The sequence below is a fragment of the Taudactylus pleione genome, unplaced genomic scaffold, assembly GCF_031769625.1.
Source record: "Taudactylus pleione unplaced genomic scaffold, aTauple2 ptg000156l, whole genome shotgun sequence".
In the NCBI taxonomy this organism is placed as follows: domain Eukaryota; kingdom Metazoa; phylum Chordata; class Amphibia; order Anura; family Myobatrachidae; genus Taudactylus; species Taudactylus pleione.
The window spans coordinates 13246762-13263917 of NW_028284558.1; the positions used below are offsets into that span (position 1 = coordinate 13246762).

General features: G+C 44.8%; 1 protein-coding gene across 1 annotated transcript in view; it reads right to left on the bottom strand.

The window, feature by feature from the left end:
* Window positions 1–17156, bottom strand: part of LRP2 (LDL receptor related protein 2) — a 310836-nt gene that overhangs the window by 85537 nt on the left and 208143 nt on the right. Inside the window, exons 45-49 of the mRNA XM_088474855.1 lie at window positions 15737–15979; window positions 12343–12468; window positions 9287–9406; window positions 7456–7587; window positions 5538–5739 (exon numbers count right to left, since the gene is read on the bottom strand). Coding sequence (XP_088330981.1) covers window positions 5538–5739; window positions 7456–7587; window positions 9287–9406; window positions 12343–12468; window positions 15737–15979 — 823 coding nt within the window. The remainder of the gene's footprint in view (window positions 1–5537; window positions 5740–7455; window positions 7588–9286; window positions 9407–12342; window positions 12469–15736; window positions 15980–17156) is intronic.

The window sequence follows — 17156 nt, forward strand, 5'->3', positions numbered from 1 at the left end:
CAATCTTGCTCCCAAATGACACATCTGTTGTACCGGACAGGGTGACGACTTTTGCCAGTTTATGATCCAGCTGTGACTGTACAGACATGATACTGTCAGTCTCAAATGATCCTATAACTGCTGCGGGGACTGCCCTAGCAACAGGAGGTCGTCCAAGTAAGGCAAAATCCTGACGCCTTGGCGTCTGAGGCATGCCATCATCACTGCCATCACCTTGGTGAATACTCGAGGGGCTGTGGACAGGCCAAAAGGTAGGGCCTGGAACTGAAAATGTTCCCCTCCTACCGCAAAACGAAGAAATTTTTGATGAGCCTGTGTGATTGGTATGTGGTAGTAGGCATCCTGTATATCTAAGGATACCATATAGTCCCCCTGCTCCATTGCCAACACAATCGATCGCAATGTTTCCATCCTGAACCCGAGGGCTTTGTTGAGCTCTCTCACATTCAGAATAGGCCGGTACGACCCGTTCGGTTTTTGAACCAAGAACAGATTGCAGTAAAACCCCTCTCGGAACTGATTCTCTGGCACCGGAATCACTACCTCTGATGCTAGTAAAGCAAGAATTGCTTTCTGAAGGGCCAAAGCTCTTTCTGAACCCTCCTGTGGGTTTACACAAAAAAACCTTTGAGGAGGAGTCCTCCATAACATCAGGGCGTACCCTCGGGAGACAACTCCTCGAACCCAGGCATCCTCCGTCATGAGGTGCCAGGATTCCGAGAACCGAAGCAGTCGGCCCCCCACCCTGGGATCCCCCAGGGGGAGGGGAGGCCCGTCCCATCAGTCCAATGGTTTATCCTGGACCCTAGATCCTGAACGTTTGTTCTGCCAGGGCTTCCTGGGTCCTGCCTTTTTTGGTGGAAATCTCGCTGAGGGCTGATCCTTGGCCTTGCCCTGCGGCCGAAACCCCCAAAAGGACGCCCTTCTCAGTTTAGACGAGGTTGCTGATGGCAAACCTGCCGTCTTTGAGGCTGCCATGGAGGATACAATTTTATCCAATTCTGGACCAAAGAGAACACCCCCTGTGAATGGAAGGGATTCTAGGGCCTTTTTGGACCCGGCATCTGCCTTCCAATCCTTTAACCAGAGAATCCTACGTGCCACCACGGACTCCGCTGAAACCCTGGAGGAAAGGATCCCTGCATCCAAGGCGGCATCTCCCAAATAAGAGGCCCCTTCTCTAATAAAGGAGATCATATCCAGTTGCTCCTTAGAGGCATCTGGTAAAGACTCCATTAAAGTTTTGGCCCACTCCTCAATAGCTCTTGCTACCCAGGCAGTGGCCATAGCTGGACGGATGGCCGTTCCAGCCAGCGAGAAAATCGATTTGAGACAAGTCTCCAGTCTCCTATCCATGGTTTCTGCTGGGATTAACAAAGTGGTACGTTTAATCAGCTGCGCCACATGTGCATCAACTGACGGTGGATTCTCCCACCTGGCACAGTCCTCTGCTGGAAAAGGATATAGAAGCGCCATTCTTTTAGAAGAATGGCTTTTCTTATCCGGACAGACCCACGCTTCCTCCATAAGTTCTGACAAATGTTCAGACTTTGGGAATTCTGCCTTAACCACCTTCTGGCGCTTGAACAGGGGGCCTTCCTAAGCGGAGGATCCCCTTCCTCGATATTTAACACCGATTTTACAGCCCTTATTAGAAAGGGGACATCGGCTACTGGGAAATGATCATCATCCTCCTCGGAGCTAGACTCCTGTGAAGAGTCCTGTGCCTGTTCCTTGGAGGAGGAGGCACTGGAGTACTCACCCATGTGAGAAGGCAAATGGCGCCTAGATTTAGGCTGCTTTGGTTTGACACCACGAGGCTGATGCCATAGCTTTACCAGCACCAGGGTCCATCCAAGGTGGCCACATCATTGGCATAGGATGCACCTGCTGAGGCAAACCCCAAACCGGTGGTACCGGGGCAGCCAGCCGCTCCGTCACCTGAGCCATAACCTGATAAAATGATGCCCAAGGTGGCTCAGGGCCTGTAACAGGCAAACTTAATTGGTGTGGTGGCTGTCTAAAACAGTTCCCACAAAGTCCATTTTGTAGAAAGTCCTGTGGGGACAAGCCTGCCTTGCGGGCTATACAGGATATCAGCAACAGGGCTCCCGCCACCTGACCTTCAGACTCCTTAGACATGTCAACTATGCCAATGGTTCTGAGCGTATATGTGCTGCTTTCTACTCTCAACCCACACACCTGTAGCAAGGGAAGGGGAGAGACAGTGACAGTATACAGGAATTACAGTTCTTTTACAGAAGAAACAGTATCCATAAACAACAATCACATGTCATGCATAAACACTTCTATGAGTCATACGCATATAAGCTCTCACTACCAACAATTAGCCTAGGCTTAGGTAGGATAGAGCCCTGTAAAACCTGAACCAGCAGTAGGAAAGGTATACAGGGAGACTGCCCAGCGTCCTGCAGTAGCTGCGATCAGGGAGCAACTGACATACACGCTGGCTGCCTTATATGGAGGCTGGGAGGAGCAACCCACAATCACTGCACCAGAGTACTGAACTAGCGTGTGGATTGGGGAAGGGGCCGCCGGGGAAGCGTACCTCCCCTATGCTGCTTGGACCTGCTCCGTAAAATGACCTGGCCGCCGCCACAAGCACCGGCTGGTCAGGAACATCATATCCCGGCGGTCTAGTGTAGGAAACAAGCCGAATGCCTCCCGACTGCAGCGCGCCTCCGGCCAGTCTCACCGCTGGAGGCCGGACCGCCACGTGGTCCCGGCATTAGCGGCCACCGCAACCACCTGCTTACCTGCCATCCCCTTGATCCGGGTGCGGTCCAAGGCATGAGAGCCTATGCCGAAGCCCTAGCCATGGACCTGCCAAGGCTAGTGGTGCGGCGCCGGAGGAGGTAGTTGCAGCGCGTGGCCGGTACGTCTCCGATCAGGTGCGAGGCTGCGTCCAGGACAGCTCAGACCACCCGCTGAGATAGAAAGTAAAACTCTTTTTTTTTTTCTGTTTTTACTCGTCTGCAGGACTGCTCCTGCAGTCCCACTGTCTATGTGGTGTAACACCAAACAGGAAGAACTGGGTTCCTGAGGCAGGGGGTGGGGTATATGAGGAGGAACCCCGGTGCATCCTGGGAGCAGAGAGCTCGTTTGTGTTAACTGTTTGGTGACCGGGATTCATACCCAACATAATGGCTGTGGACCCCATGGACCTCGAAGAAGAAATACTTACTTTCATGCTTGGTAAAGTATGTCTCACTCTCATGAGAGCAAGTCCTGGCAAATAAGTAATTTAGGGGCCTATGTATGAAGGGTATGCATAAGGCATCCCGGCGGTCGGGATGCCGACGCTTACGTTACCTGACCGCCAGGATTCCGCAGGTAAGTAACGGGGTTGGGAGGAGGATTAGGGTTAGGCACTAGGGGGAGGTTAGGTCCAGGCACTAGGGGGGAGGTTAGGGTTAGGGTGCGGGGAGGGGGAGATTAGATCCAGACACTAGAGGAAGGGTTAGGGTGCAGGGAGGGGGAGGTTAGGTCCAAGCACTAGGGGGGGAGGTTAGGGTTTGGGGAGGGGGAGGTTAGGTCCAGGCACTAGGGGGGGTTAGGGTGCGGGGAGGGGGTGGTTAGGTCCAGGCACTAGGGGGTGAGGTTAGGGTTAGGCACCAAAGAGGGAGGGTTAGGGCAGGGAGAGGGGGAGGGTTAGCATACCGACCAACAAGTATCGGTATATTAACCCTGTTGGGATCCTGACCGCCAGTATTCCGGCTGTCGGTACTTCATACCGATTCCATATCAAGCTATTTGATATATAAAATTATGCAGAAACTGCAGTTTCTGTATAATTGTATGTACTGCTCCTATGTACTAAAAGCACAATGCAGCAGATTTCACAGAAATCTCCGGCAAAGTTCTAATTATCGCTGCAGATCATAGTCCCCATTATTATCAATGGGGACTATGGGCCTGATTCAGAGCCAGACGCAATTAGCGCTCGCTCAACCAGAAAATAGGGGTGGCTATTCAAATGAACCGTTCGCTCTTTGCGGTCTGTTCACGCCTCTATGTCTGAACGAGCGAACAAAACTTGCGGTCGTTTTTTGAAAAAATACTCCCCCTGGCCGCTCGTATCCTACGTCATGTCCGCTATTTATTAGATTAATCGAGTACATCGACCAGCGTTTGAACTGCTCGCTATTCTTGGGGTTGGTTTTTGCTACCACAATCTTGCGAGCAGTTCTGGCTATAAAATAACCCAATGACGTGGTCAATGACGCTGCTGTATTAATTATGCACACCCATAAAACGCCCGTTTTGACCTTTAAGCATGCCTGCGTTCGGATCTCCACTCCCCGTTTTCAAGCACCTTCCCCTGTTACCACCAACATACGCCTCATTCTGTCAATCAAAATAGCAGGCATTCGCTGACTGGTTCGCGCATGCGTATTACGATCCGTACGCATGCGCAGTTGGGCAAACATCGCTCGGAGCGAACGAGCGGCCGCTTACGAGCGGCTCTGAATCAGGCCCTATGATCTTACCCCCATGTACTAAACTCCAAAAAGCAAAGCTTTTCGGAGTTTAGCCCTGGTAATTTACAATGGTGTAGACTGCTTTGAGCCTAAGGGGGCTCCAGGGGCAGGAGAGAGATCTTTCAATCTCTCTCTCGCAGCCCCCAGCCGAGTCCTGAAGCAACCGTTGTCCCTGCGAATACCCCTTTGTACATAGCGGGGATATATTCATTCAAAATGCCAATATCCCCTGCGAGTTGGATCGATAATAATCGCGTCAGTACCGCAATTATTGATACATAGGGGTATATTTACTAAAGTGATAGTTTTTAGAAGTGGAGATGTTGCCCATGGCAACCAATCAGATTCTACTTAACATTTAATTTGCACCTTCTAGAAGAAAATAGCTAGAATCTGATTGGTTGCTATGGGTAACATCTCTACTTCTAAAAACTCTCACTTTCATAAATATACCCCATAGACCCTTAAATCACAAAATTAAAGATAATTAACACTACTCTTGTGTCAGCAAAACTATTTCACTGACAAGCCTTTGCCGGGTCACACGTGCACTATGCTAGAAATCCGGCTCGTCAGTTACATACATACTAATTGATGAAAGGACGAAAATGCTCTATTTTAGCTTAAAAATAAATATTTTTTCCTCTACTGTGCTATGTTATCACTATCCTGAGTAAGCCATACTGTAGAGAAGAGCGGGATTTAATTACTTAATTGATAAAGCGATGGTTACCATCAGTGATACTCAGGGATAGTCCAAAACACGTGGTATCATTTAATAAATAGTAAAAAAAACCCTATCTGCTAACATTATTGATTGGGAAATTGGATCAAATTAAGCCAAACCACTTATCCAGCCAAATAATGCCAGACGCGCCAAAACATCCCTAATCCACCCAAATATTGCCCATGGTAGGTCCCAAAACAGAGAATGTCCTGTAAAAATCAGACTGTTGGCAGATTTAATATTGAATACTGTACAGTATATACAATGGCCTTACATCACATTTATTAATGTCCAAATATTTAACAAACCTAAAGCTATTTCGGATGCAGAGGCCGTTACTACAACTGAATTCAGAGCTTGAGCAAGACCGCCTTGTACAGTTCTGGTGCTCGTCATATGCATCAGAGCAGTCTGAATCTCCATCGCAGACCCAAGCCTGTGGAATACACCTTCTGTCCGGAGGTCTATTGTTTATGCAGGTGAATTCTGTAGGCGCACAGCTGCGGCTTGCTGATAGACAAAATACAAAACACACAATGCAAATAAAATCACAAGATGTATCATGTAAGTATCATTGGCACACACGAGGGGGTCCTCGGTACCTAGAACCAGCCCCCTGACTGACAAATTTTTATTTTCAAAATCAGAGCCCCATCCCCTCGTGGGACCTAATGACGCAAGGCACTCGGCCCACCCCTATCAGTGAATATCGGTAAGTATGGCGGGCAGGCATGAGTGTGTTTGTATATATTATAAGGGCACGATGCACGAGGAATGGTGTTTAAGGGGCTACACCTCAAAAGCTATAGGGGGTATCGATCGAGCTGAAATTTGACATGGGTGCGGGTAGAACTGTTGATCGGTGATGCCAAATTTCAGGGCAAAAAAAATAAAAATTAGAATTTGGAAGTAATCTAATGTTCCAACTGTCAGTTTTTTTTCTGACACTCTCAGTTAGGACCACTTTTCTGCTGTAGTCTATGGGCGATTTTTGGGAAGGCGTAAGTCAGGGTAGGGGGCGATTTTAGACTTGGGGTTTGTTTTATTATGTAGTTCTTGTTCCAGGGTAGGGCCTTTTGTGGTTCAGATAATTGAGAAAGTTACAGTTTTTAAACTATTACCTCACAATTGCGCCATTATACAGATAGGAAGCTTTAACTTGTTGCACAGCCTCAGTAGGTGCCTCCAGCAGAGGAGTGTACTCAAAGTGGCTTCACTTGAGTGCACTAAGATGGCTGTCCTTTGCGGGCGGTAGTGGCAGTGGGACTCGGGGGGAAGGAAGCGGGCATTAGGTGCGGCCGGGGAAAGTAGCGGGCGTTAGCTGCGGCGGGCTGCAGGCCCCAGAGGAGGTAGTGGGCGTTAGCGTCAGACAGATGCAGGCTCGAATAAGGAAGATCCGACTGTGCTTCTGTGTTTAAAAAAAATTTAAACCTGTGTAAAAAAATAAATTGCGTGCCCCCCCTCCCCCCAAAAGAACAACCAGACCCGTGCTCCTGTTTGAATGCATAAACTACTTGAGTTTATTTGGTGCAAAAAACAGCAAAGTTTCGGGTCTGCTGAAGACCCTTTATCTAGCTATAGATATAGATATATATATATATATATATACACTGGATAACAACACCCTACAATTTCTGCGTTTGCTGCTGTCTTTAATTATCATTTGCAATTGGGAATTTGCTTTAAGGTGGACCCCTCACCTACAAATAGTTAAGGTAGCTATTCGGGGACTGAGGCAATAATTAGCCTACCAATTTACTAGGCAAGAGTGACATCACCATGTCATGTGCCTCATGCCGCAGATCTGTCACTGTGCAGGGGTATCGAGAGCTGCCATGGGCCCAAGTACTAAGGGGCGGCCGCACAGGGGTCGCTGATAGCCGCACATGTGTTGCATGGGGCCGCACATTTATCTCCCGCTGCAGCACTACAAAGGGGGACAATGGCCCTTTAGCAGCTGACCCGGGCTCCGACCGGGCCCCTCCAACAAGCCCGGGTAACTAGTACCAGCTCCCCGCTCCCAGCACCCCTGAACATGTGTAAGTGATGGGTCCACTTTAAGATCTTGACTAAATGAAGGTTGGCATGAATTACATATGTTCTGGAATTTAGGCTGATTATTGCTTCATCAAACAAAATGGTTTTATTGTGTGCAGGCGACTGGTCTGATTAAAGATTAAAACAAGGATGGCATAAATCCAATATGTCAAACTCCGCAATCCATACCACAATTATGTCTCTGGTCCTCATCGCTCATGTCACCACAGTCATTATCACCATCGCAAACCCATGTTGCCGGGATACAACGAGCATCATCACACCTGAATTGGTCACTTGAGCATGTTCGCACATGGGACACTGCAGTAAATGAATACAATTGGTAATTGTTAAGAGAAAAAGACATGAAAGAGATTTCCTGATTGTATCTCAATAGAAAGGCATTCTTTGGCACAAATGTTCTCTGCAGAATGTAGAACAACAGAGGTAGTATCTCAGCTATCTCATACTGGCTCTTCTGAGATAAGAAGTCTCTAATTGTTTTACCTGCATTCTGCTGAGCTCTGAGTTACACACGACTCTTATACAAATCTATCACTGTTCTGTTCAGTATACAATATGTAGAAGGCAGAGGCTATCCTAGTAATGTGAGCCAGATAAGCTAATTCCACTAGGAGCTAGAGAGACATTTGTACTAAAGACAGCATCAAGCTGAGGTATGCAGGGATCACAGGTAATAAATCATATACTATGGTAGTGTACATCAACACAAAGCACAAAAAAGCCTATCTTATACTTATATACGACACAATGCAGATATATTTGAGAAACAATTTTGAGACATTTTTCTTGTTTCCCTAACAGCTACTGTATGTTAGAAATTAAATTTAGTTTCCATTCATGCTGACTACAAAGGAAAACCTGATAATTATTATCTATATAGTGTATGCATATTCCATTGTGCTTTACAACTGGGAACAAACAGTAATAAAACAAGCCTGGGTAATAATAGACAAAGAGTTAGAGACCCTGCTCTCCAGATTACAATCTTTAGGGATGTAGACACCTTCCCTCACCACCCATGCACTCTTTCTAGATCATTGAAGGCTAGTAAAATAGACGCTACTTATTTTGATCATGTTCAGGGTGTTGGGGATTTTAGAGAAGTTAGAGAGTTCTCAGAATGCAAGCGGGCACTAGACTGACTTGCTGCAGAGTTGTGTTTATAACAGGAACGTAGGCGCAATTGTCTGCCCAGCAGGGGGCAGCCCTTACAATTATTATTATTATTATTATTATCCTTTATTTATATGGCGCCACAAAGGTTCCGCAGCGCCTTACACAGTACATAAATGAGCACACAAGAAAAACAGTTAATAGTAATACAAAACAATGCAGGACAAGGACAAGGTTATAAACTCAGCTGCAAAACACAAGCAGCAGGACATGAGCAACCAGGTGGTAGGTGCCAATGCCTAATTTAAAAAAAGTGCACTTAATGCTAAATTCATATGTTCAATTAATGCAAGAGAAATAAGACATCTATTTGGAAAAACTTATGTCAATATGTTACACAGAAAATTACAGAGAAAATACCTCTTAAAATGTGAAATATGGCAAAAACAGGTACCCTACAGTAGAGGTTCCCTTTAGTTTAGTGCCTTTGTGAACCGATTCATAAGATCCAATATTATCTCTTGTACAATAAGCTAGCATGGGGGTTCTTTAACATTGAAGTTATTAGGCTATAATTCCATAAGGATGTTCTAAACATTATACTCTCCTTTCCTCAGAACAGAATTTATATTGCAATGCCCTATGGTCACCTGTGGTCTGCCCGCACTCAGTAACCCCAATACCAAAAATAGATAAAATGGGTGAGTGTTGGTAAGGAAGACTGGTTATGAATCACACAGATAGTGTTTAAAAAGTAGATGCAGTTTAGTTTAAAGAGCGTGTGGTGTACAGATGATATGGGTATGTAAAGTAATAGGCACCCACCTATACATAACTTAGGTCCCTAATTATAAGCATCCTCTCGTTTTCCTCAGAACCTTACCACAAGACGCTGGTTCATCTGAGCCGTCCGCACAATCCACTCCCTGATCACAGTACCAGTGACCAGGAATACAACGTCCAAAGGAACAACGGAATTCACTTTCTGTACAAGTCAGAGTAGCTGGAAGAGAGTTCATACAGTACAGGTTGAGTCTCCCATATCCAAATATTCCGAAATACGGAATATTCCAAATTACGGAATAATTTTATCATGACTGAGATAATAAAACCTTTGATTTTTGATGGTTCAATGGACACAAACTTTGTCTAAGGCACAAATTATTAAAAATATGGTATAAAATTACCTTCAGGCTGTGTGTATAGGGTGTAAATGAAACAAAAATGTATTTCATGTATGTACACAAACTTTGCTTGAGCCACAAAATTATTGAAAATATTGTATAAAATGACCTGCAGGCTGTGTGTATAAGGTGCATATAACACATATATGCATTCTGTGTGTATATTGGGGTCCCATTCCCAAGATATTTCATTATGATATGCAATTAATCCAAAATATGGAATATTCTGTTATCCAAAATACCCCTGGTCCCAAGCATTTTGGATATGGGAGACTCAACCTGTATAGTGTATATTGTTTTCCTTATATTCAAAGTCTGCCTTACATACAAACAGGGGTATTCAATATGAAACGTAAACTTCACCGTCTATGCCGGTCGAAGTTTTCGCCGCACATCGGAGCTTTTGCCGGCGAAAAGTATCGCGCGCGCCCCCGATTATACCCGTATTCAATATGAAATCGTCGAAAACGGCACCCGGCGAATGTGAAATAAGCGAAAACTTCACTGATTTTTGGGGAAATGACCCTAGCACCCCCAAATAGATGCTCTGACATGGGGGATCACTCTGGATACCCCCGATTAGCTCTGCTGAAGGTTTTGGGGGTCTTTAAACGGGCTCAATAGCTGCTATTTTGGGGATTTGGGAATAGTATTTAGAAGGCTTTTTTGCAGAAAATAAGTAGTCCCAGCAAATTTTGGGTACTTGAAAATGGGGGTGAGCATATTTAAAAGTTGCTAAAGTGAAGTTTTAAAAAACATGAAAACTCCACCTGCCGCAAACACCTGCAATGAAAAAAACACCTGGGGCATACTTGGGGACCCCCCTAGATTGTAGTTCGCTAGTTTTTAACTTTTGTACCCCCCAATTTTTTTTTTGCCCCCAAAATTAAAGTGCTTTTTTTGGGGTCTTCTGAGGTATATTTTAAAAATGTTTTTGACACAGTTTATCTTTGGGGGACTGTCTGAAGGTTGCAGGGTGGTTTCCGAAACGTTGCACCCCAAAACCCCAAATCTGCACTTTTCTTCGCCACCCATTCCTTGGTGATACTTTCCGCAGGATCGAATGCAATATACTTTTCGCACCAGCGAGTCAGTAATGACTTTTACACCGTATTCAATTTGAAAACTTTTCGCTTGTGCGAAAACCGTCGAAAATGACGTCATCCGAGCGAAAACCTTGCAGAAACGCCGTTTTCGCTCCATATTGAATACCCCTGTAAGTCTTTAAATTGTTTGCACAAATTATAAACACAAATCAACCCAATACTATTAGATGCTAAAATGTATATTTATCATTGGTTGCAGTGGAACCCCCGAAAAGCATATATGGGAGCAAACACCCTGATTCAGGGAGAGCATACAAACTCCATACAGATAATGCTCTGGTCAATTCAAAATGAATGCCTATACACGTATGTTTAGGTTAAAAATGTAAAGTAATTGAAAATACACATACCAAATATTTTGGAGTCTGTTTACCATTGGGGGTCAGTGGGCGATATGTAGGGTTATTTAATGAAGTACTGCTGCTATTTACCATGTTGTGGCTGCTCTGCCATCGGCGGCAAAAACCATCATCGATGATTTCCTTTCACCAACAGCCCAAAGCTGGGTACACACTAGACAATATGTTGCCCTAACCGGGGAATTGGCCCAACATATTCTCCATGTACGGAAGTGTGTACCCATGTGCGCTCTTGCGGGTCGTTCATCGCATCAACAGTTCGAGCCTACATGTTGCACAAAATGTCAATTTCATGAACGTCGCCATGCTTGTGGATACGGCTGGTGAACGACATATCATGCGGTCATTCACCAGATCGTGCGGTGTCAAATGACTAAACGATATGTTGTTCATCGTATCGTGAGACGGCCGGGTACGCACATCGTTTAGTGTGTAGCTGGCTTAACACGGCCAGCAAATGAGGAAGTACAATACACATATACAGCTAACATTGGCATATGCGTAGAGCACTGTGAACTGGTGGGGGGTCCAGGAAAGCCTCTCTGGCAGTGCTGGATCCCATGTTAAAGGTAAGTGTGTCACATCCTGAGAAGTCATTACATTGCCTATTTTCGTTGTCCTCATAGAAATCTATGGGGTCAGCAGTAAGTGCCAATACATAGTTTAGCCACAGAGAAGTCAGAGCTTTTTCTGGGGTTTACCCTTTAAGAAATGGCACAAAGACCTGTGATCATGGGCACAACTACCATAGGTGCGAGGGGCGCAGTTGCGGTGGGGCCCAGAGCTGAAGGGGGCCTATCTTCCTTGTCAATGTTACATGGTCTATATTGTATACATTTTTCTCCATTGGGTGGTACATAAGGGCCCTTATAAACCTTTGCTATGGGGCCTTCAAATACCTAGTTATGGACCTGCCTGCGATAACCATTCACTGCAGTTTTGACTGATTGTAGTATATTAAATAGCCTCCTTATGTTCCTTATATGATTACAAATGTCATATTTAATTAAATAATTCATATTTGGATATATTAGGGATTTATTCCCAATGCAATGGATTTTAATGCAAATGCTTTCTTGAACACTAATGGTATATTATAATTTATTATACTTGAACTTTAGGTTTTAGCATTCTCTGCAAGCTAAACATTTCAATTGTTTTTTTTGTTTTTTTCAAATGAAAGATTTTACTGCTATATTGAGTTGTAATGTACTAAGTTGTTTTCCTTCTTTACCAAAGCTCTGTTGTCCGGCAGTCATTAGTAATGTGAATAAACACTGGACAACTTACCACAGTGAGTGGGGCTTTCATCACTCATATCTCCGCAGTCATTATCTCCATCACAGAGATAGGTACGAGGAATGCAGATGTTAGTGCTCTGACATTTGGTATATCCAGATTGACATGTGCGATCGGCTTTGAAAGAGAACAAGAAAACAGTGTTGAAAAATGGTTCAGCAATCCAAATTACTTGTATCCAACATATTCCCTTGCCTATATTGTGACCCAAGTTTAGTTTTCTTCAAGAGTTTGTCTATCTGTAATTACACAGGGTTTTTCTTTAGCAAGGGATGTATTGGCTAATTTAGCAGAAGTTGCTAGAAAACTAATCCAGCTGATCCTGCAAGGTGTAAGTATGTTCAAAAAGTAACAAAACATAAACCTAATAAAGAGTAAGCCCTGTGGCTCCCAGGTAACAATGAGTTCTGCGGTCCCTCTAAAAAGCTTAGCAAAAAGAAAACATTAACAGTATCCTGCTGTACGTAAGCAGGGACGTCGAGAAGGGGTGCGGAAGGCAGGGCCAGATTAACAATGGGGGGATGGAGCTACAGCTCCAGGCCTCCACATAAAAATAGGCCCATTGTCATGACAACATGATGTTGACTGGCCATCTGCTCTCCACACGGTCAGCCATAAATCATAAGTAGTAAAATTGTATTTCTATTTACCTCACAAAATGAAGGATTTTTTTCCTTTTACATATTTAGGGAGACATTGGAGCAGACAGTATACACGCCCACATGGCACTGGCCACACCCACACAGCACTGGTCACGCCTCCTCTGCTTCTCATAATAGGCCCTTTGGTCATTTTCAGCTCCAGGCCCATGTGGCCATCAATCCGGCCCTGGCAGAAGGTGCGGATTACCCAGGCCCAGGATTGTCTGGTGGGTCTGGAGGGGGCCTAAGCCAGCCCAAGGCCCCCATTCTAGTCGCACGACACCACGAAGCAAGTACTTTAAGTTAAAGTTTTAACAAGTGGGTGTAGCCATGCTCTCATGTTTGGCCACACTTCCTCTAGCACGTATGTCTTTGCAGCCCTCTACGTAAGGGGCAAACTTGGGCCTCCCACAGTTGTTATGTTACTTGTGCTATGTATGCATGCACCCTTATTTACAGGATGTCAATGGATTCATGGACCAAAATGGGGAGCCTGCATTTTCTGTAGCTCCTAGTTATGCACCCACATACAAAAAACAGCAAAAAATAGAAGTGGAGAAGGCATATTTATGGGTCTTTTCCTGTATAGTGGGGGTATTTTTTGATCAATAAGAATCATTTTGCATGTTTTATGGGAATGGACATGTCTAAGAATGCAATAAAATATTTAGGTCGCTCTTTATCAATATGCAGCGATAACACCGATTTTCTGTTTCTGCTTATCTCAGTGATAGCTGCCCAGCGACCAGACACTGGAGCTCATTCAGACCCGCTCGCAAGATGCGATCGCTCGCTGGCAAAAAAGGGGCCGGATATTCAAATGAAGTGCTTGCACTGCGTCGCGTAAGGATGCCCTCTATGTCTTAGCGAGCTACGGCAATGAGCACTCGCTAATGTACAAAGACGCCCCCTTGCCACTCGCAACACACGTCATCTCCGGGAATTGTAGGATTAATCCGTGCCACCGGAGATACTCGCAACCCTTGAGGTTGCCTTTAACCGCCGCAAGCACTGCGATCAGTGCGGGCTGAAATACATGCAGGTGACGCGTACAATGACGCTACTTTGCTAATTATGCATGCCCTTTAAATTGTGTTTTGGCGGCCCGACACGCCTGCATTCGCACATCCACTCCCCCGTTCACAAGCACCTTCCCCTGTCAAAATAGTGACCTGATAGTGGTTTACGGGCTACCAAAATCAGATCGCAAATACTTGCTTGCGCACGCGCACTGCGATTTATACGCATGCGCAGATGGGCAAAAGTCACTCACAGCAAGCGAGCGCAGCTTAGTGAGCAGGTCTGAACAGTGCCACTGTTTCCCGTTAGTCAGAGTTTGTCGGTCAATCTGTGCAAGTGCAGCATCTTGTGGGTCAGGCTGGAAACGTGCAAAGTGAAAACACTAAACATACCAGGTCAAAAGAATCAACTCACCCTCCAGAGCCATCCATTTTAACCATTTAAACATTTTAGCCATCTGATATATTGTTTGTTTTAGCTTAATATTTGTCCTAATTAAAGAATGATGATAGTAAGGGGACATTACATGTATCACCTTAGTGTGTTTGAGAAGGCTTGTTAGTGTACAGTACGTGTGTTATACAGTAAATGTGCTCACTCCAATCAGTTGTACCTGGCTCTCACTGAAAGGTGTCAGCACCTCCCAAGTTCCCGGAATTTTTTTGTTTTGTGGGATTGGGGTGGGAGGAGGGGAGATGACCTGTAGCCACTGACTAACCAACGATCACCCCCGCCCCCATCTACAGTAAATATGCACTCTCCTCCTCTGGAATCTAATACAAATCTGTCCAACTAAACAAATACTATTTTTCTATATGGACACCGAGGCTAAATCATGCTGATCCACTCAGCCCTCCCACCGCAGACATCAAACATTTTTTTAACATCTTCGTAAATAAATTATAACTCTTACAAATATCTTTCTACATAATATTTATTCAAAACCAGCATGATATGCAAGAAAGTTTGTTCTGTCACATCAGACCCCTGAAGCTTACAATCTAAAGCTGGGTACACACTATACGATGTGTGACACAGCAACGGGGTGATGCGATGTAACAATACACTGTGCACGCTGTGCTGTACACACTGCACGATCCAGTGCAAGACGGCACAATGTGTTGTTACATGCTGCATATAACTGCACCACATCATTCATCCCATCTGCTGTGCAGAACATGAATTATACGATGTGTACGGTATGTCGCTCTGATCCGCATTGGAACGATAACTCCTATAGTGTTTACCTAGCTTAATTTCTGTACCTCAGACACATAAACAGGGTCAAGTTAAACAAAAGTCAATTAGCTCAGATGAAACTTCTCTGGACTTTGGGAAGGGGGAGGGGGACTGGAGCACACAGGAAACATACACTATGACCCTGATCCAGACCTGCTCGCTGCTGGAGGCAGCTCGCAGGTCTGAAGGGTGTTTTTTTTTTTTTTTTAGGTCCGGCCTTTTGGCCGCTCGCTAAGCTGTGGGTGACCACCCACAGCTTTTGCGAGCGGCCAGGTGATGGTCGCGGCCATCGGGCTTGCGATGAGACCCTTGTGGTAGGGTCTCATCTGCCACAAGCCACTGGTGATGTCAGTAGGGCCGCCGTCAAACGGCAGACGTTCCTTCGGGAATGTCTCCGTTTGGCCAGCCACCCCCCTCACAAAACAGAAGAGAAGTAATAAGAATAAAACGAAGCATATTTGCAATAATATAGATGGATAACTCACGACAATTCCTCTCATCAGATGTGCCATTGTCATAGCAATTGTTGACTCCATTGCAGACATATGAGCGTGAGATGCATCTGCCATTATTACAGGAAAATTCAGTGTTTGGGTCACAAGTCCTGAACAGGCATCCGGCCTCATCACTGTTATCCCCACAGTCATTGTAATGGTCGCAGCGGTAGCTGTAAGGAACGCATTTGCCATTGCCACAGGTGAACGCTGTCGGTGAGCAGGTATGAAAAGCTGAGAACAAAAACAGAAATAAGCAAAGTGCAGAGACGCTGTACTGTGCCATATAGGAACACATCACTCTCATTCACTACTGTACCTGCCAGAGCAAAAACAGCTGCAAAACGGACTGCATGCGGGAGAAAATAATCATTATCATTAGTAACGGTTAGAGCAACACAGGGGTGCACAGGGGAGGGGCAGCAAATTGGGAATTATCTCCAGGTCACTCTTCTTTTTATAGATAAGTACAAAAACAGAAAGTGTAGTAGCCAGTGCCAGATTAATGTTCACATGGGCCTGGAGCTGATATTTATGAAGGGCCTATTGCAGAGGTTCCCAAACTTTTTTGAATCACGGCGCCCTAGAGTATCAGCATTGTTTTCACAGCACCCCTAAACCGAACATTTGTTATTGTGAAATCCTGAAAAATTATAAAGTTAAGTAAATCGTGCTTACCTGTCATCCTTAAATTAATTTATGTGGTTGTGGACAGGTTTGAGCTTCTGTTTGTCCACATAGTTACATTACATTGACCATAAATAATTTGATTTGGTGTGAACCACTAACCTGAGGCACCCCTGCAAGTGTCCCGAGGCACCCTAGGGTGCCACGGCACACAGTTTGGGAACCACTGGCCTATTGTGTAACTAGAGATGTGAGGGCGTGAGCTGCGAGGTGTGGTCTGCACAGGGGGTGTGGACAGTGCCATGGGTGTGGCTATAGTGGAGCAATTACAAGAAAAAGTTCCGCTCTGTGTGAAATGGTATGAACTCTATTGTCTGTCTTTCATTAAGTGCTAGAATAGTTTAAATAAAAGAAAAAAAATCAAAATTGTTCACTGCTCATTGTCATATTTCTATAAGTGTTCATCCCACATCCCTAGTCACTGCCTTCTTTAGCTGTTCCTTTTAAAAAAAAAAATATCTGCAATGGTAATACTGGACTAGGGCAGTAAGGGCTACCTTACTGTACAGCTGTGTATGCATGAGCTTGTTTGGGCATTAAGTTTTTTTTGTTAATTAAAAAAAAAATAATTAAAGTTTAAAATAAAAAAAATAAAAAATATTTAAAATTATAAAAAAACTCAGAAGTCTAAAATTATATCTTTCTTGTTTACATTTTAAAAAACAAACAATCTGTTATTGCCATATTGAAATAGTGCTAATAGAACAGGTAGCACGGGGACGGG